Source organism: Oryzias latipes, chromosome 17 (genome assembly GCF_053564925.1).
Source record: "Oryzias latipes strain Hd-rR chromosome 17, Olatipes_Hd-rR_3.1".
Classification (NCBI taxonomy): domain Eukaryota; kingdom Metazoa; phylum Chordata; class Actinopteri; order Beloniformes; family Adrianichthyidae; genus Oryzias; species Oryzias latipes.
This window is the reverse complement of record NC_136253.1, coordinates 16606097-16626997: the sequence shown is the minus strand read 5'-3', so window position 1 is coordinate 16626997 and position 20901 is coordinate 16606097. Positions and strand designations below refer to the sequence as shown.

The 20901-nt window shown below is 42.1% G+C and overlaps 1 protein-coding gene across 1 annotated transcript in view; it reads left to right on the top strand.

Annotated features, from left to right (window-relative positions):
* The first annotated feature begins 4523 nt into the window (after positions 1 to 4523).
* The window catches only part of lamc1 (laminin, gamma 1), a 42909-nt gene continuing 26531 nt past the window's right edge, over positions 4524 to 20901 (top strand). The window contains 1 exon segment of the mRNA NM_001201523.2: positions 4524 to 5052. Within this exon segment, the coding sequence (NP_001188452.1) occupies positions 4677 to 5052 (376 nt within the window). The 5' untranslated portion in view covers positions 4524 to 4676.

Here is a 20901-nt window from a genome sequence, read left to right as displayed (position 1 = left end):
ATCATGTCCGTGACTGCCCCCCCCCCCCCCCCCCATCACCACTGCTCTTCTGAAAGTCTCCACTTACACACAGTTCAAGAGGGGGGGGGGCGTCTACAGAAGCACTTGATTCATATATTTATATCGTTTGTCAAACCAGAGCAGCACGAACACTTGACTAAATCCCAAACTGGATCATTTCAAGAAGTTTAGATCGTGGAGAACGTTCAGGCTAAAATGACAGAGGCTCAGGATTCATAGTTCCACAAAGCTGGAGATCTCCTTCTGTGAGTTGGTTCTTGTGGTAACTTGGACTGTGGGCTTAACTTGGAGCAGGTTTACCTAGAGAAACTAACCTAAGCTGACAGTCTGCAGGATCTGTCACAATCAGAGTTTTCCTTTCAACACATTTGATTCCGAGTTTATGCAGATTTACTTAAAAAAATAGATGAAATTGTCTGTTTCCTCACGTAAACTTATGCTTTTTTCATCATAACTTTCATCAATAACACAAATATTTTATATTTTTCTCCAAAAGTCTTCTAAAAAAAAAAGTGTTCCTTCTCAATTTAATATGACAAAGATTGGTTCTGAAACAGTAAATAATAAAAATTCCATTTTATAAATTATTTTTTGATTTAATGTCACTCTGCAGGTTTCACAGTCTTTCTTAATATTTCCACCTCTTCATCAAATTATCTTTTAGGGAGCAATACTATGAAAACGCAGGACAGGATTTTGAATTTACATTTTAGGTTAATTTTGTTTAGATTTTTATTCTTTTTCACATTAAACCTCATTTGGCTGCTTTTGGTTATCTAGTTTACTCAAAAACACGTTTTTTTTATTTTCATTATCTTCATGTTAGCAGCAGCTTCCCTGTTGTGTGGGCCTTTACTGTTGCTTTCTTACACTTATACAAATGTGCCTACATTTTTATCAATACAATGCAATTAGTTGACCTGTTGCCATGGTGATGCTTACCTCCACCGATGAAGGCTTTCTTCTGACCTTGTGACAAACTCAGGCTTGTTCTAGTCAGAGTAGATTAAGCTTAACTTGTTTAGTCTTTCCAGCTCAGGCTTAAATAGTCCGTTTCTTAGTAAACTAGGACTAAGTTAAGCCTGACTCAACATCGGCATTGGACTTAAAATGACTGAAAATCCGCCCAGCAGGGGGCGTCATTTCACTTTTTTGGTCAATAGCATGAGTTTATTTAGAGTCATATGTAAATCAATGAGTTGTCATTTCAACAACCAGAGATGATAAGAAAGTTAGAGAAATGGTCGTGTTGAACATCTGAAGACGTTTTTCTGTGAAACTGCATGAAAGCAAAGCTGGAGCATCATCATCAGTGATCACCTGATCAACCTGGATGCAGAAAAAACCTTGAAAGTTCAGCCAGATGTTCTGTGTTGAGAGGAAGTCAACATGCTCCAAGATGTCAAACCTGCATCTCAGGGCAGCAGCTGCTTTCAGAAAAGGTCAAAATTCCATGTTGGCCTGTTTTATCTCAATCTGGACACACCCACATTGGAGTTATCAAACCCCAGCGATACGGCGCTGATCCACAGCTGGACCACTTCGAACCAGAGCAGTGGAGCTGCTTCCCGATGATAAAAAAACAATGTAGTCGTTGAGCCTCAACATGTTCCAACACCTACATTTCCCCCAGGATTTTCAAACCACGGAAGGAATACTCCCATCTGTCAACAAACTGTGATGAAATCGTGTTAAAAAGTCACAAACACACCAGGGGGTGTTTGCATTTTTTCCCCCACCAAGCAGAACCGTCAAGGAATTAGGAGGAGAGGACAAGCTGTGGTTCTTCAAAAATGAAATTTGACAAAGCTCCAGAAACCTCAACAAGACCTTCACCTTCATAATTAGGGTCTGTTTCAGATAAATCTAGTAAAAAAAAAAAACAACTAAATGTGTCATTTTTAATATTTAAACAGATTCAGACAGTTTTAGTTAAAGTCACATTTGCCTATGCTTTTACCTGTTTTCCATCAAACAGTTTTCTTACATGCATCTTTCTCTCGTACATTTTTACTTCACAAATATTTCTCGCTTTCATTTTTTTTCCTGATACACTTTTCTCGCATAGCCATTTCCAGCTAGCTTTGATTGCTTACCCTCTTTCACACAGAGGCAATAAAAATAGATGTCAAACACCTCAAAGTTTCACATGAACAAAAAGGAAAAACCAAATGTAAGTCTTCTAGATAGGGACAACTCCTAAACAAGTCTCAGAATTGTTTAAATTTGAGGAAAAAAAGCGAAGTAAACAGTTCTGATTGTGTATGTGGGTGGAGGTTCTCATTTGTCTCAATTGTCTCATTTGACGTTGGCTTGAAGTTGAGTCATCGCATCTGGACTAAAAATCTTCTTCCTTGAATTGCTTAGCCACTTCCCTTAAACAAAAGTAGCAGTACAAAGGTGGCGTCCATTCTTCCAAACGACACAGCAAATACAATTCTATTCATTTCCAGACTAAGTAACCTCTTCTGGGGGCTCCCTTTGCTCTGATTTTATCTCATGGATAGGTTTACTTCTTGCTTATTTTAATTTACTCTTCTGAGAAATCTGGGCATGTGTTAAGTTACAATTGTTGGAATCTATTATATTTTCTAAAGCTTTAATAGAGAGGGTTGGTGCGGTTTTGTGTTTCTCTTTTTTATTTAATTTTTTTCTTTTTTTCTTTCTTTTGATTTTTGTTGTTTTTGTTGTGTTTTCAGCTCTTTTATTTTATTTAACTTAAAAAAGAAGATTGTGCAAAAGTACCTTTATTTCAACTGGTGTCTGTGATTTGATGGAGATTTTGTACAATTTCTGCATAAAACAAATAAAGTTTGAAAAAAAAAAGTAGTACACTGGAAGTTTATACTTGAGTATAACCATAAGGATGGCAAGTATACTGTATAGATCATGTACGTGTGGGGTTGGAAGTATGATATTCATCTTTAGACTAAATTGGAACATTTTAAGTTGACAGTATACAGTATAGTATGTAAACTTTGATTTTGATCAAAAAATAATTTTTATATTTTAAAACAGAAAATTTCAGAGTTGTGTGTCAAAACTGTGGCCTTTGTTCTAATTTTAGTGCCAATTGCACCCCACCATGTCCCACAGGGAAAAATGCAAAATTAGTGACATGCTGTGTTCATGCGCTGTTGGAATGATCAGAAAAATGACCGTCGGACTTAGAAAAGACACAAGAACACCAGAAAAACATCAAAATCTTCCAAAATCACATGACAGCTGAATGACTTTCTGCAACTAACCAAATGTCGATGTATTTATAGTGCACCGTATATGGTGGGACGGCAGAAATACAGAGAAAATAAAACATCTTTAAGGATTAACAACACAATTTGCTCCATTTTGGCAGGCCAAATAATTTTTATAAATATTTATATATTTAATTAATAAATATAAAAAGTAAACTTCAAGTATGCTGCGTCCCTTTTAGTATAGACTAGTAGTACAATCAAATAGATACTGTTTGTTATGTGTTTATTATCTCTCTATAGACGTCTATGGAATTTTGGCTTCTTGGAACCAGTGGGTAGTTCCTGTTTGGAATGCCAGGGGGGAGGGGTCACTCAGTCCAGTTAACTTTTACAATCCATGCTGGTGACTTTTCCAGGGTGAACCCCGCCTTCACCCAATATTAACTAGGTTGGCTCCAGCTGCCCCGAAAGTGATCCAGCAGGTCCTGAAAATGAAAGGATGTTTGGGAAAGCTGCCCTTTACTACAGACCAAAGAGGACCTGGAGAGTTACTCAGCTTGGCTGAGGAGTTTCGCTTCAAGACACTCAAAGTTTACAACATAAATGTAAATTTCTGGGTTGCTTTGATACAGAGCCCCCCAGGGGGCCAGTGGTTAACACAGTTTACTTGTCAGTGCGCACAGTTTAGCAGATTTTCTTTTCTTTATAACCACTGCCCCCCGGGGGGCTCCGTACTTTAAGTAAAAAGTTCGCAAAAACGATGCACAGGAAGCATTTAATTAAAATATCTAGCCTATACATAAGTAAATTATGCTTTTCCCACCATCTTTAAACGCTTCCGACTCTGCGTCCAAAGGTTGTGACTCTTCTTTTCTGAATTAGGTTTTCCCACAGTCAAAGTTGGACTTTGGGAGCCATTTCTGCAAGTAGGCTTAAAAGAAACAGATAAAAATGCAATGTTCATTAACGTAGTAAATGAATCATGTCCACTCTTTGGGTTTCCATAATGTGTTTCTTTTTATAACCAGCAAAGACTTTTATCTACATGTCCAAAGTCTGGCCCGTGGGCCAAATGTGATGGTGTGTGTGTTTTTTGGTTTTTTACTTCATGAAATCTCGCGGGTCAGCGGGGGTTTGACGTCATACCGTTACCTTCTCGTTAGCGCACGGGGACCTGGGCTGTGATTTGGAGATGTCAGAGGGCCTCGGCTGACACGGAAGTGACTACCCCCCCCCCCCCCCCCCCCCGCATCTGCGCAGTAGCGGCCTGGGTGTAGTCTGGACTCAGCGGCTCGAACTCAGCGGCACAGCCGGGAAAGGAGAAGCAACAGGCGGCCTGGAGCGAGCGCAGCGCCGCTTCTTTCCAGCGGGAGTCCCAGCGGAGAGTGGCCACGAAGTTCAGGGAAAGTTCTGGAAAAGTTTTTCTGGGCCAGGGGGGGCACGGAGCGAGCCAGCAGGATGCAGAGTTTTGTGCGGACTGTGGCGGTTCTGAGCTCGGTGGCGGCGGTGTGCGTCTTCGCGGCCATGGACGAGTGCGAGGACGCGCAGGGCCGGCCACATCGCTGCATGCCCGAGTTCGTGAACGCCGCTTTCAACGTGACGGTGGTAGCCACCAACACCTGCGGCTCCCCCCCCGAGGAGTACTGCGTGCAGACTGGAGCCACCGGCGTCACCAAGTCCTGCCACATCTGCGACGCGCGCGACCCGCGGAACCACCACGGCGCCGCGTACCTGACCGACTACAACAACCACCAGGACGCCACCTGGTGGCAGAGCCAGACCATGCTGGCGGGGGTCCAGTACCCCTATTCCATCAACCTCACCCTGCATCTCGGTAAGGTGCTCGAGCTTTGGAAAGCGGGTCGGAGCCCCCGGGTTCTCCCCTTGCGCGTGCACGTCGTTTCTATGACTGTATCACCTGCTTCACAGTGGCGTCTCCAGAAAATGTTCAGATGGCGTCAATGAAAACATCAAAGGGGGCACCCCTCTCTGAGAAGCTCTACGTTAAAATTATTGTGAGCAAGTTAGCAAAAAAAAAAAAAATCATCAATTCGTTTTATTTTTTGAACATAAATATTCTTAAATTTTGCTAAGATATGTTTAAATCTTAAATATGTAGGAACTTTCCTTTCCAAATAAAATCTGATTGGTTAGGTTTAGGTTTTTTTCTTCCCTAAATATCCAAACTTTTGTGTTTAGTTTATTTCTGGTGTGGATATTTCCCATATTTAGAGACCTACTCAGAGGAAAATGTTTTTTTAACATGTTCAAAGTGTCATTAATCAGCATATATACATATATATATATATATATATATATATATGTATATATGTATTACATTAAAAAAAATGCTGGACAGGCCACAAGCTCCCGGCTCTGCTCCATTCTGATGGAGCAGAGGAGTAGATCCCTGAACGTGTTTGTTTTCCTCGTCTGAGTTGGTATCTGGATCCAATCTGTATAACTGGATAGGTCCAATTTTGCAGTCTATTTTTGCTGCACTGCTGATGTTAGGTTGGGGGTGTGAGCTAGTGGGAGAGAGTTTAACCCTTGTGCTATCCTAGGCACGTTAACATTGGGAGTTGGGTCATCTAGACCCACTAGACAGTGCGCTGAACCTTTTTTCTTTAATGATTTGTGATCTTCAGTGGTGTCCATGGATTACATGAAATCCTCTCCACCTTTATCCACCTTTGTCATGGTAGGGAGAACACGTCAATGGTCATCTTGACCCCATAGGATAGCACAGGGGTTAAACAGAGAGCTCTCAGCAAGGAGGAGGGGAAAGAGTGATTGCTTCGTGCCAGCGATCCCACCCACAACACAGGCAAATTTCCTACCACTCTGCAGAAACTGTCTTAGTTTCTCCTGATGGTGTAATTGTATCAGTTCACTTATTACTTAAGATCTCTTACATCTCTGTAGCTTACCTGTAGCACGGTTCTTCTCAGGTTTGTGTTGCACTGATAAACAGGCGTCTGAAGTACAGATAGACTGACAATAATAATGGCCTTTCACAACAGTTACAGTTGACGACCAAAATGCAGAATGGGTTCAGCCGTTTGATGGATCAGATCATGGATTCTTAAAAAGTAAACTCACTAAAAAGCACGTTCTTGTAGCATTGTTCCTATGATGGAGGACATCAAAGAATTTCAAATTAAAAGTGCGTTTCTGAGTATTTCTTTATTCAAATCAGGAGGAATTGGAGCGGATAAAAAAAAAAGTCGTTTATAAAAGCTCTCAGTTGAAATGGGCGTGCCAAAGTCTTCCTGCTTCTTCCCCATTCGGATGCATCCAGTTGTAAACAAATAGATCCATGCACATATTTGTTTTCCTCGTTTGAGCTGACGTCTGGTTCAAAACTGTACGGCTGGATAGCTCCAATATTAATGTTAGCTCGGGGTTGTGAGGGACTGTAAGCTAGCAGGAGAGTGTGTAAATGAAGGGATAATGGGACATCAGCTGAGGCTTACATCCGCACCAACCGTCCCGCCCACTAACGGGACAGTATAACCAGACTGATGCAATGAAACGTTTTGGTCAAAGTTCTGCCGTCATAGTTGATTGTATGTTCTCATGGGTAGGTGTAGTACCACCGATAACCACCAGAGCTTTAACCCCCCCCCCCCCCTCCCTTTATTGCAGTCAAGTGTTTGGAACAAAGACTGTTTTGTCTGGAAAATTGCGTCTTTGGAGCCCCTCAGGTGGTTGTGTGTCCGCTGTGGGTGTGTTGTGTAACAAAGTGGTGATATTAGTGTTCAGGGTATTAAAATTACCCTCACAATTCTATTCCCCTGGGGGGGGGGGGTTAAACAGCAGTTCCTCTGGTTCTGACATTGCTCTGCATTCCTGAGGCGTGCGCTCATGCTGCCGCCTGCTCGCCTTCATCACTGCTCTCAGCTGGGTCTTCCTCACCCGCCTCAGAACAGAATCAGTTTATTTGTGTCATAAAGACTTATTTTTATCTTTTTGAGGCTCTGCAATGTCACATGAAACTCCGCCTCCTGCTGAGGTGTCATGGTTTTTAATATCGAAATGTTTCTACAAAATTGATTTTGTTTATTTTTACTCTATTTTCTGTGGAAGTCGCTTTTTTAGCCCATTTTTTTTTTAACAACAAAATTTTCATGTCATAACGACGTCTATTATTTTGTTATCAGGAGAAAACACTTTATTTTACATGTGATAACAAGACCATGAGATTAGGGATGTCCACATCAGGTTTTTGGGGATCGATCCGATTCCAAGTCATTTGGCTCCACATCGGGTCCTGATCTGATACTTTTACAACACGTTTATAAAATGAACAAATATAATAAACATGTTTATTTTTATTATTTCTTATTTAATTAGCCTAATTTAACACTAATGTGAAGTGGGTTTAAATAAAGTATACCATTCGGCACGTCCATTTAGGGGTCGCTACAGAGAATCGGCTTTCACTGATTGGCGGTTTGGAAACCCAGTATTTTTCAAGGCACAGGGTTACCAGTCCTACACCCACCTAACCCGCTTCAAGTAGCTTGAACAATCAAGTTAAAATAGTTGTAATAATAATAATAATAGGGGATAATTAGTCATGTAGAGAAAGTTTGGTTACTCAGAACTATTGAACTTTTTGGATCACATGGGATTCATATCTCCATTAAAATATCTTAAAAATTAACAATGATTTTCTGTTTAAATTGTTGTAGCATAAATATGTTTACAAGTATTCATGACTAACCCGTCAATCGGACTATTTAACTCAAACTAGCGCCGCGATAAAATGTCATGATCAGCTCATAATATGCAGAATTCTTGTAGAGTATTTGGAATTTTAAGCTTGAAATATAAATCGCTGATCGTATTAACAATAAATTAAATGCCCGATCCTTGATTGAGGTACAACATCCAATTTCAATTGAGTCTGCAACCATTGCAGATTTGCAGTTGCACCAGATTTCCGATCACATGATTGGATTGGGACATCCCTACACGAGTCTACACGAGATAGTACTTGTCATTACCACGAGAACATTGAAAATTGGTTTTTCGGTGGTGATCACAGTGTACCTGCTTGTATACACACCTGCATAGCTGTACCGGGGCCAACCTAATCCTCAAATGACGATGACTGATGTGGACACTGTTTATGACCGACAACATCGGCACAATGTCTACAAGTGTTAGGCCACAATTAAAGTAATCACAAAATTAAGACGTTTGCTGCTCGTGATGACGACATCTACTATTTCGTGTTATTACAGAAAAAAACATGTTTTCTCGTAAAAAACAAACTTGCCTTCTCGTTTCGTTGCAAATTGTAGAAAAATAAGAAGGGATTCTTCATTATCACAGCATAACATTTTTATCTTTTGATAACAACATCTACTATTTTGTTATTATGAGAAAACAAACAAATTGCTACAACGGAATTTTAGTTGTTATCACAGCAAAAAAAGCGAGGTAGGCTGTTTGTGGCTTTTTTTCAACAGTTTAATTATTTATAACTTTTTATTATGCTGTTTTTTGTTATGCATTTACTTTTTCTGTTTTCTTCAATGGAGATATGAATTTACTTTTATTATTCATGGTTAATATAGAAATGTTATTTAGCGTTCAGTTTTTTGTTACACATAGTTTTTGCTGTTGTTGCTGTTAAATTACTTTTATCCTTATGTAAGTATTTTGTTTTTTGGATGTTTTTTCTCCCGTAGTTTAAATCCTTCAGACGTTGCAGTTTCTTGGTATTTGTACGTTTCCCGTTAGCAAAGTCAAACATTTCAGACCTATGACAACTACTCCGCCAGACGGTAGCGCCCCCTGTTGGCTTTATGTCACATCATCCCAAATCTCTGCAGATGACTGCAGCTTTCATGTCTTGGGGTGCGGGGGACGGGGGTGAATTGGGGGGGGGGTTTCATGCATTTTTGAAGAGCTTTAGCAGGAAACTGGCTTGTCTGAGCCTGTACCTGTGAGTCCAGGCCGGGGGCCACATGAAAGACCCACAATGGGAGGCGGGTCCTCCAAATTTGGATTAAAGCGGTTGAAAGCCTTTGGACCAGGTGACACCAAAACTTCATGAAGGGTGGGGGGGTCATATATGACTGTGATAATGCTCTCCGCCCCCTCAGATTCCTGAGTGCTGAACATTCGTTTGTCCTTCTAGCTGAGGGCCCCTCAAGTGCCCATTTCCCCTCTCAACAAAGACGGATGAAAAGTCCCCCCACAACCCCCCCTCTCTTTGGGACAAAGGTCCAGCAGATAGTTGAACAAGACCCCCCCCCCCCAGATCTTTCCAAGGTTTTAGTGTGGGAGAATGTCTAAATGCGTTTTCTCAAAGGAACAGATGACTTTGACATAAACGACAGCTCTACTGAAACTACTCCCTTCAGGCAGGAGGCTAAGGTCCATCAGGACCAGAACCTCCAGACACAAGAACAGTTTCTTTCCCTCTGCAGTCAGACTCTTAAACGCCCTGTAACCCCCCCCCCCCTAAAATTTCACGTCAATGTCCAACCAGTCACCAGCCCACTACCTGCACCTTGAACATTCTCAGTCTGCACTGTTTTGACACTCCTTGCACTACTGACTCTATTTATATTTTTGTTCTGTCCATTGTGTAAAAATTTTGTTGCTTACTGTTCTTCTGTTTTATGTTGCACATTTGCACCGAAACAAATTCCTACTCTGTGTAGCTACGCAGAATATGGCAATAAAAACCTCTTGAATCTTGAATCTTGAATCTAAACCAAACAAGGAAATAGTCCAGATTATTGGGAGGGGACATTAAAAAACTGAACATTGAGCGTAGACTGTAGTGCTATGAGTAGGCCTGCACAGTAAATCGTGAATTTATCATTATCGCGATATCAATACGCATATCGCAAAAGATGGTGAAAATTTCAATAAATGGTTACCTTAAATGTGCTAAAAGGATCTTATGGCAGCTTGAAGTATTTAATGAACGACATAAATCCATTTATGCATTTGACCAATCAGATGGACAACGTGGAGGCGGATGGAGGCTTTTTGTGTTAGATGCTCGCCTCCGATGTAGACTGGTTCATTTGGAGTATAATTTAGGTTATGTTGATTTATTTCAATTAAACTGTTGCCGTGAAATAGAAATTATGTTTTTGATTGTTTTGCTATTTGTTCATGTACCTCAAGTTATATCGTCATCGCAATATTAAGCGCTTTGAGCGTCTGGAAAAGCGCAGATAAATCAAATCTATTATTATTATTATTATATTGATCACATTGCGACTTTTCTTCATATGGTGCAGCCCTGCTGATGACCTTCATAGTTCACTGTATTCAGGCCCGTTGGTTCCTCATGGAGGGAGGAAAAACGTTGGACTTACTAACAATTAGCTTCAAGCTAATTTACAAATGGTAAAAAAACAAAAAAGGACGATTTAACTCCAAAGGAAATTGGCCTTGGAATGGTTTGAGTTTAGCAAAATGTGCTTTTTCTGAGGGATACACAGCTGTACCAGAGATCCTCCGCCGCCCCATTGATAAATCCTCTGCAACAGATGGAGGGCCTCAAACTGGACAAATCGTCACCAATACAGAAGAAGACCTTAAAGAAGATCCCTGTTAAATAAACAACTCATTCTTCATGTCGCTTTAATCTTTCGAATGGAATGAAGGAGAACATCTGTTTCTCAGGAAACAGCATGCCTCCTCCATCTTGTTTAGCTTCGTAATCAAAGTCTTGCATCTTGTTCGGCCGTGGACCATTGTCAATCTGCTCTGAGCTGTGACTGTGCATTCAGTTATTAAATTTTAAATACATTTACAATCAATAGAAAATGCTTGTTATACCGAACTTAATTTTCAATGAAGGTTAAGAACTTAAACAAGAGAAAAGTGTGAAAATGTTCGCGTCTGTCTGAGAGAAGTGTAGAAAGTGTGTAGTGAGGTTTTTTTTACAGCCCTAAAAATAAAGATCACTACTTTGAATATTTCGGGTTATTTTTAGTGCCCGAGTCCCAAGATTAGGGAACACTGTACTTCAGAGATGCTATATCATTCAGATGTTTAAGGGTTATGAGACACAATCAAAATAATGAAACATTTGAGGTCAGGTCAGATGCAAATAAACTAAAACAAATCTGAGGGGAAAGAGGTTTAGACCAAGTCATAAAAGCACAAAAACAACCCAAAGAGGTTTCTTTTTTATATCTGTTCAGCGATCCAAACCCTTGATTCCAGTCATAATTACACGGCTCCTTTGCCCCCCCACCCCCTGTTTTTGGACAGCGGTACAGTGGAAAGTGGCAGCAGTTCTGTCAGACGTATTTGTGCTCCATCCTGCACACAGCCATGTTTCCTCTTTCACCCAACAGGGCATCATCGGCTTTACTGAGTTTTGTTTTCAGCTATAACCTGCGAGATGTAACCCCCCCCCCCCGCTGGTGTTACTCCCACTCCCTTCAACAGCTGCCCACCCCTCATTGGTGGAGAGGGTATTTACATTAGTAAATACAGAACTGTGTCTGTAAGCCTCATTTGCCAAAATACTTTTGTGACACCAATGTCATTTTGGTGCGTCCTGAGTTAGAAAAGTCTTTTTTTGTGCAAAGGATTCTGTGGGACTCCAACTGAAAGGCTCCGCCCCCTTGATGCTGCATTCTGATTGGCCACCCACTACAGCTGGCAGTACAGAAGCACTCTTGGTTGTGATGTCATCAGGTTTGATAAAATGTCCTAAATGAGGCGTTCATGAGCAACATTTGGAATAATGGGATTCTAAAACTCAAATCTGTGTCACATGACACTTCACGATGTGTTTGGGGATCTTTTAGTGTGAAAACAGAGTGTGGGAAACCTCTGTTTCCCATCACGAGTTTCTTCTGGATCAGCCAGCTGTTGAAAATTACATCAAACTTGGGAGGGGGGGTTGGCTCATCTGGTTGGCCTCATTGTTTTTGTGTTTGAGGAATGGGCTCAGCGTGGGAAACTGGGGTCCGGGGGTGGGGTGGGGGGGCACAGCTGGAGGACAGCTGTCCAAAAAACTCAGAGCTGATGAGAGAGACCCCCACACCCCTCCCAAAACAACAGATCAGCTGATCTTCTGCTGTTTTCATCTTCAGAGGAATTCTGCCCTCAAACTTCAAAGACACCTCCCCATGCACGCACACACACAGACACACACACACACACACACACACACACACTGTCTCCTAATCATGCTTGTAATCCGTTCATGATTCGTGATCCGTAGAGATGAACTTTTCTCGCTCCAGTTCTCGGTGGATCAGACTTTCACCATCATTTCTGCTCCGCCAGCAACAGATGACCAGCATGATGGTGGCGATGTTTTGTCCCCCCTCCCCAGAAGAACTTTGGGGAGGCTCTGGACTGTTCCGGCTCCCAATAGGCCATTCCTGTGTCAGACTGGGGTCTGGGCTGGCCGGGTCTGATGCGGGTCAGACTGGAGCCACTCAGAAAACAAAGCCAAGAGCAACCAGGAATTCAGGCTTGAATGAGCCCCCCAACACCCCCCCCCCGAATCAAAAAAGACTAGTTTCCCTTAACACCTCTCTGTATTTCCCCTTTGATCTGTGGAAGGGCTGCTGCCCCTCCCCAGCAGCTTGTTGATCACCAGCCCCAGCCCGGGGCCCCCTGGTGTTCCCTCAGGTCTTTGTTTATGACCCCCCCCCCCCCCCCCCCCACACACACACACATTCCTGCTGCCGTGTGCTAATTAAAGGTCCGTGGTGCGTTCAGGGTTGCTTCAGTTCGTGTGATGTTTGCTGTGGTTTATTCAGGGGGGGGGCTCTGTTGCAGGTTTGCAGGTTTGAGGCCCAGCTGGAACCTCAAACCTGATCCTTCAGTCCTCCTGAAGGTCGTCAGGCTGCTGAGACTCCTGTGATACGTTCAGGAACTGCACATGTCTGAGCGTTTGTGTTTGGGAGGCGAGCCGTGTCGCAGCTGTTTAATTTTATTTTTTTAAATCAGAACCGCATAAGTTCCGCCTTGCTTGTGGCTGCTCCCTGTGCTCCAGCAGGAAGCTCTGTCGCAGTCACACTGGAACCATGTTCTTCTGTTTCATGTGAACTTTGGTTCCTGTTTGCCTGATGTGGGTCACTAAATTGGAACACGTGAATTCATACTTTTTTTTTTAGAGCTCCTGAATGCATCACAGGCAGAACGCAGATGAAGATCTCTGCACACCTGAGCTGTTTCTGCTGTCCTGAAAGCAAAGAACCAAACCGGCGGAATGCTCCTTGTCTTCATCCTCACAGCCCTTTGAACTGTGACCCCCCCCCCCAGATATGATCCTGTTATCATGCAGCTCGCACAGCCTTAGACTAAACACCAGAGCACACAGACTGTTTTATCTGCTCTTGTTTCTGAGGAGGATTCAGAACTACTACTGGGTTATGTCAGAGTCCAGAATTGCCCCTTGGTCTTAGGATCCAGAACCAGCTGTGTTCTGACACTATCAGAACTAAAAACTATTTATGATAGGTTTTCCTCCATGGTGCTGCTCATATCTGTTCCGGTTATTCCTCATCGCCTTCGGCATTCCCAGCCCGCTTCTATAATCTTCATCTCCGTCTCTGATCTTCCAGTGGACGCTTTAGAGGAGGTTCAGAGGAGGATGCAGCATGAAGACGGGACATCTCAGTGATGCTGTATTGTATGTTTGTGTGTGTGGGTGTGTGTGTGTGTGTGCGCGCGCGAGATCAGAGACATCAAAAAGATCCACACTCAAAGGTCTGACAGATTATAGGGCTTTAATTTTATCTCCTGTCTCACAGCTCCATCTAGACTTGATGCAAAGCCATAATCCAGGTTTTGACACCCCGCCCCCTTCCCCCAGCATTGTGTTCTGGGTAAGGGCAGAGTCGCTCTATGGTTCCATCTCTTTAACCTGTGAGCGCTCGTTATGCAGACATTCATCCCTGCAGATCTTCTGATATATCCCTGGAGGTCCTACACATCATGGATCAGATGGTTCTATCAGATCAGGTTCTTTGGGATCAGCAGATAAACAGCAAAAAGGCCAAATCCTCCTGAGAGTCTTCACTGGTCTGTGAAGGGCTGATTCTGGCTGTCTTTTCTTCCTGTGTTGGAACCCCCCCCATATGATTGTAAAACTGGCTTCCTCCCCCATGGGAGGACTACGTCACTGTGGGAATGAGTTCTGGAAAAGAAGACTCTGACCTGAGAGGAAGCTGTGTCAGGGCATCGGTGGGGGGGGGGTCTGCTGGGGAGGGGCCTGTGTGATTTGCTTTACCCAGGAAGCGTCGGATCACCTCCGGGAGCTCTGGGAGAGCACGTAGGGGTCTGTTATTAAAGTCAGCGTGGAGTCTGAGCGCATGACAGAGTTGCAGGACAAGCAGATGCATGTAGGGTAATTTTAGCCCTGCTACTGGGGGAGGTGGAGGGGAACAGTAAGGGCTTCTCAAAGCTGGTTGGGGGTAAACACATGATTACACCGCTGACGTGCAGACTGATTTATGCGCCGCTTCAAGGTCTCCACTTCATCACAGGGACAGCTGCTGTGCGGGACGGAAAGTCCAAAGATTACATATTTGAATTTGTTAACATATATTTTTGTCACAGCGCGTCTATTAGACTGAACTGATACCACAGATGTGGGTTTCTAAGTTTGAAGGCAGTGTCAGTCTTTGTGAATGATGAGAGGAACCAGTTTTAACCCCTGAGGAATGCCAAAAGCGTGCCTTCCAGACTGCCAAGCATGCCCTGTAAGAGCAAACGATGCCACACATTAGTCCTGCACAATAAATCCTAAATTTATCGCCATCGCGATATCACAATAAATGGATACCTTAAATGTTGAAACAGATGCTAAAACAATCTCTTGGCAGGTTGAAGTGTGTAACAAATTCAATAAATCCCTTTACACGTTTGACCAATCGGATGGACCCCTTTCATGTTAGATTCCCGCCTCATATTTAGACCTGCGTCATTTGGAGTATAATTTAGGTTTTGCTCATTTTTATTTAATAAATCTGTTGCAGTGAAATGGAATTGATTGATGTCTTAGTTGGTTTTTGTTAGCTAGCGTAAATGAAATCATTGCAAATATTGATCTCTAATGTCACAAGTTTTCCTGATATTGTGCAGCCCTACTACACACGTTGCCATAGCTGCAGAAGCTGCAAAGGTTGCAGATGTCACAAAGATTGCAGATGTTGGAGAGTTGCATGCTTGGTATACTTGTATTTGTCATTGATACCACAGATGTTGCTGAAACTGCAAGGGTTGCATATGTTGCAGATGCCAGAGATGCGGCAGCTGCTGCTGCAGGTATCACAAATATTGCAGATGTTGCAAACACTGGGGAATCCTTAAATGCTGCACATGCCACAGATGTTGCAGACGCTGCAGATGTTGAAAAAGATGTTGCAATGGTTACGGCAACCTTGATGACGGTTGCAGACATCACAAATGTGGCAAACCTTGCAGATGGTGCATGCATTGCAGCAGTTGTTTTTAATGCTGCAGATGTTCAGAAGCTGCATGTGTTGCAGATGTCGCAATGGTTGCAGTTATTGTTGATGCCACAAACATTCCAAATGTGATAGGTTTTGCATATGATGGTTACAGATGTTGGGATGCTTTAGATATGCAGATGTTGCAAAAGCCTGAGATGCTGGAGATGCCACAGGGGTTGCAGAGCCTGAGGTTACAAGGTGGATGTTGCACTTGTTGCAGATCTCGTAAACATCGCAGACACTAAAGGTGTCACAAGTGTCGCAGATGTGTTTTTAGATTAGAAAACTGTGCTGAATTTGCAGAGTAGACCTTTAGAGTGTTTCATTTTCCCTTGAGCTGCATTAGATCAGCGGACTGTTGGCGTTCTTCAGAGCTGCACCTATTTAATCTATCAGAAACCTTTTGCGTGTTGCTTTGCAGATGTGTTCTGTGCAGAACTGCATGTTCCCCGTGGCTGTCCTTTAATCCTTCAGATGAAGCACCGAGCAGTTTCTCACGTGTGGTGTTCGGGTGCAGCTGTGTCTGCTGACAGCAATAAAGCAGACATGAGTCAGAGTTTTATTGCTCCTGGAGAGGGAAAAATGAATAGCGAACAGATTTATGCCAAACAAGGATGCTCCTCATCCTTTCTTCCTCCCCTTTCTAGAGTTTTGGAAGACAAATGAAGTGCTCCGCTGATGAATGTGAGGAAACTTCATTTGTTTTATGAAGGACTGGTTTGTGTTAGTGCTGGTGTGGGTTGTTTGTGTAGATCTCAGCTCACTCCTTGGCCAACAGTTCCATTGCATCCTCTATGCATCGATGGCAGTTATTTGTCGGACGTTTGTTGGGGGTTTCTGAGGTGTCATTTGGAACAGTGAGGGCTGTGTATTTCTGGGGGGGAGGATGCTTCTTTGGTGGTCCCTGCTGTATGTTTGGGGACAGCAGAGGACCTCCCTGAATCATTGTGGGGTCAAAGGTCAACTCTGGACAGTTCTCCTGTTTGCTGCCATCTGTGATGTGAAGAAATTATGACAGACACCCCCCCACACACACATACACACTTTATGATCTTAATTGGAATTTCCCACTGGATTTAAACACATCGTATTACAGTGTTTTTCAAACTTTTTTGAGCCAAGGTACACTTTGTCCTTGACAAAAATACCGCAGCAGCCAAAAATAAAAAAAGAGAAACTCTACAGTCTGTTCTGATGTGCAGTCTCTCCACAATCTTGCATTCATCTTTTGTAATAATTGAGGCACAAAAAGGTTTGAAGTTGCAGCTGTTTTCCCTTGTGATAGTTATTTATTTATAATTATTTTTAATAACACTTGTTAAAATTGACTGTTTTTTCCTCCAGTTTATTAAAATGCAATTCCATGTAAACCTCACATGAACCAAAAAAAAAGACAGAAAAAAACTATCAAACTAACAGACAAAAAAGACTAACATTACATTCATGTTTCTAAGTTCAGTTGTAATTAGACCAAATTTGAACAGGTTGAAGTTTTATTTGTTTTTCTTTTGTCTAAATCAAAAATGTAACTTTAACAGAAATGATTTATTTACTTTTAGGTGATTAATTTGTTTCATTTTAGTTTAAATGTGTCTGTTGAACGCTTCGCCTTAGTCCTGGGTCTTTTATTTTGTTATTACTTATATTTTAACTTAACTTCAATTTTTTCAAAAGTGAATAAAGTCTGTAATAGAATGAGTCCTTTAATCCAGACATGATTAGAAACCAGATCTTTCTTTTCTAAAACTTCAAGGAGAAATAAACAGTTTTCCTGATTTCATCAAGAAGCTTTGCAAACTGTTAGAACAGATGTTTGTGTTTGTTGTGCTTCATGACAGTTGACAGCAGCGCAGAAAGAAACGCCTTCACATTAAACCAATGCATTATGGGAGATAATAATATTAATAATACATTTTATTTAAAAGCGCATTGCAAAACACCCAAGGACACTGTACAGGTTCAAAAGTAAAACCCAATGAGATCACAGCATGTTAAAAACAATAAATAAGTTGAAATCATTAATAAAATCAGATAGCAGAAGATGAAAAATTGGGATTATGGAAAAGCAAATTTAAACAGATGGCTTTTCAGTTTGGATTTAAAAATTGAAAAGGAGTTAATGTTACGGAGGTTTGGGGGGGAGAGAGGCGAGAGGGAGTGTTGATAGATAAGATGGAGCCAGCCAGGTCATGGAGGGCTTTGAATGTGTAGAGAAGTGGTTGGAATTTAATCCTGAAAGCTACTGGAAGCCAGTGCAGCTGCTGGAGAACGGAAGTGATGTGATGGAAGGAAGGAAGGAGTTCAGGTGATGATGCGGGCAGCTGAATTCTGGACCAATTAAAGTTTATTCAGAGTTTTATTGGGAAGACCAGAGAGAAGTGCATTGGAATAGTTAAGGTGAGAAGTGACCAGGCTATGAACTAAAATGGAAGCGGAGTGGACGGTGACGGAGGGGCAGAGACGATTAGTATTGTGTAAGTGAAAGTAGGCAGACCCAGTAATGTGATTGATGTGAGACTGAAAGGATGTCAGGGAGAGAGACTGTCAAGGATGACAAGGTTGTGTTTACTGCTGAGTGTCATTCGCAAAACAATGAAAACTAATGCTGAACTTACGGAATATATTGCCAAGGGTTAGTAGGTAGGTAATGAAGAGGAGGGGACGGAGAACAGAGCAACACTAGAGAAAAGGAGTGAGAGTTGAGATTTAAAAGAAGATTGATAAACTGAGTGCGGCTTGAGAAATATGAATAAAACCAGCTGAGGGGGGTGGACTTTCTACCAAGAGCTGAAAGTCTGTGACGGAGGATGCAGTGAGATATGGTGTCAAATGCTGTGCTCCAGTCAGGTAGGATGAGGATGGTGATGAGTCCAGAATCAGCTGCTAGAAGGTCATTTGTGATTTTTATTAGGGCAGTTTCAGTGCTATGAAGGGAGCAAAAACCGGATTGAAAGGGTTCAAATAGATCATTTTGATTGAGAGGATGATGAAGTTGGGAGGCGGCTATTTTTTCGAGTGTTTGGAGATAAAGGGGAGGTTAGAAATTGGAGAGAGATTCACATCTCGGAGCTTTATTATTTTATTCACTTTTTACACTCTGACACCGGATCCTACGGAAAGCTACTAGGGGTGCACGGATGATACGTGATTCCGTGATCCGTAGCCATGATTTGGCACATACGTGTGCCGCAGATTACCCCCCACTTGTCCTCCCTCCCTGCATTTATATTAATTGTCAGTTTACATTGTACGTGATTCGCAGATTAAACTCGCGTCCTGCACCTTTGTTGCGTCAAATTCGCTTCTCAACGTTTGTACAAGTGTGTTAAACTTGCTGCTCGCGCCGCATGTGGGAGGAGCTACCATCGAAAGTTTTTCTCGCCCTCCTTATGAAAGATTTAGATGTTTTTATATTGAAGAGCTCCACAAAGCTGTTGGCAAACTACTCAGTGTGAAATCTGGACTATTTTTGATGAACACAGAGCTGATATTCTGGTCATGATAAATGTTTTTAGATCAGTGAATATTAATAATTTCCTGCGGCACACTTGACCATCTCACATTGGTTGAAAAACACTGCTGTATTATATCAGCTGATCAATGGAGACATTTTTGGTTGAGCCCCAATTAAAAAGTCTAATTTTACACCAAGCATAAACATATTTATTAATTAGTAAATGTACTTCACGTTTACTGCTTTATATTCTATTTATGAAAAAGTGGAGCAGATTTTGTTTTTAAATAGCTATTGTTTGATTAAAACTCAGATTTCAGTGCATATTCTTTTGATTGGCAGGTGGCAATAGTGCATTTGTGACTGGTTGTGATTCATTTTGAGGTAAATCCTGGAAAAGTAAGTTTGAACGATGTCTGGATTCATATTATTAGTGGTCACTGATTCATAGTCAGTATTGGTTCATTTTGAACCATCCAATTCACCGACCTAAAATGCACTCAGGGCATCTTTAGCCAAAACTTCAACCAGTATGATTCTGAGATAAAAACCTGGTTCTGAACAGTGCAGGTGGTTTTCCAGAATCCTTGTATTTCTTGCAAAATAATAAAGTGTGAATTAAATATGTGAATATGGCAAATCCATTCATATTGTAGTTTCATGAAATTCAACCCACACCAAAAGAATCCAAAGGGAACATTCATAGAACATTCTACCACACTGTATGGTCTCACGTCTTTGCTAAATTCAAAGTGATCATTTTTTGCTGACATCCCATGTGTGTTGTCGTTGTGATGTCATTTTTACGTTATATTAAAATAAACCTACTGTGACTCAATCCAAATAGTATTTTCCAACATTGATTTATTTCATTTTGAAACAATTTTTTAACGGTTTAGTTTGAGTTGATTAACAGCAGATCGATCTGGTTGGATCATAGTAATAGAAATGTATTCACCTACTGATTAGTCATTACACCCCTACTAGTCTCCCAGCGACAGGCAGCAGCAAAGGGATTTCACCTATGGTTTGTGCTGGTGCACCAGTGCAAAGGTTATTCTAGAGGCCTGGGGGAGGACAGACAGTACCTACAAATAAAGCATTCTGCATGCAGTCTTTATTATGCCTAAAGAAACCAACATAATAAACAGGAGGTAAAGCGAAAAGTAATGGGAGGGGCCTGATTTCAGTCATGTGATTTCACTTGCTCGTTCAAAATTCATGGGGGCATTAGTACGCCCCCTCTAGTTTACCAGAATCCAGTGAGGTCATGGGAGGAAGTCCAGCTCGGAGCTGACCTGATGGTCCAAAAGATGAAGGTGTGCAGCTTCTACTGGGGAGAAGAGGGGAATAAGAGGTGATCACTAGTGGACCCCCCCCCCCCCCCACACACACACACACACACACCACACACACACAGAAACACATTCCAGAGGCTTCATTCCTGCTGTCAGTTGTCCACCCCAGCCCCCGCCTCCCCCACTCCTCAGGAAGAAAACTCTCCTTCCTGATCGTGTTTGTGTGTGTGGGGGGGTTATCTCTTCATGTCCGGGCCTGATAGTGGGCCCTGGGGGTGACTCCTGTAGGGTCGCTGCACCATGCGGGGGGAGTTCAGTTTCTCTGAAAGCACATCCTTAATCCCTGATTAGAGAGTTAGCACTGGCTTTTTGAATCTGCGTCTTCCTGTTTACAGATGACAGTTTTACATTTGCTCCGCCCACTTCATCCCAATTGTGGGCGACTATAAAAAACCCCCATTCAG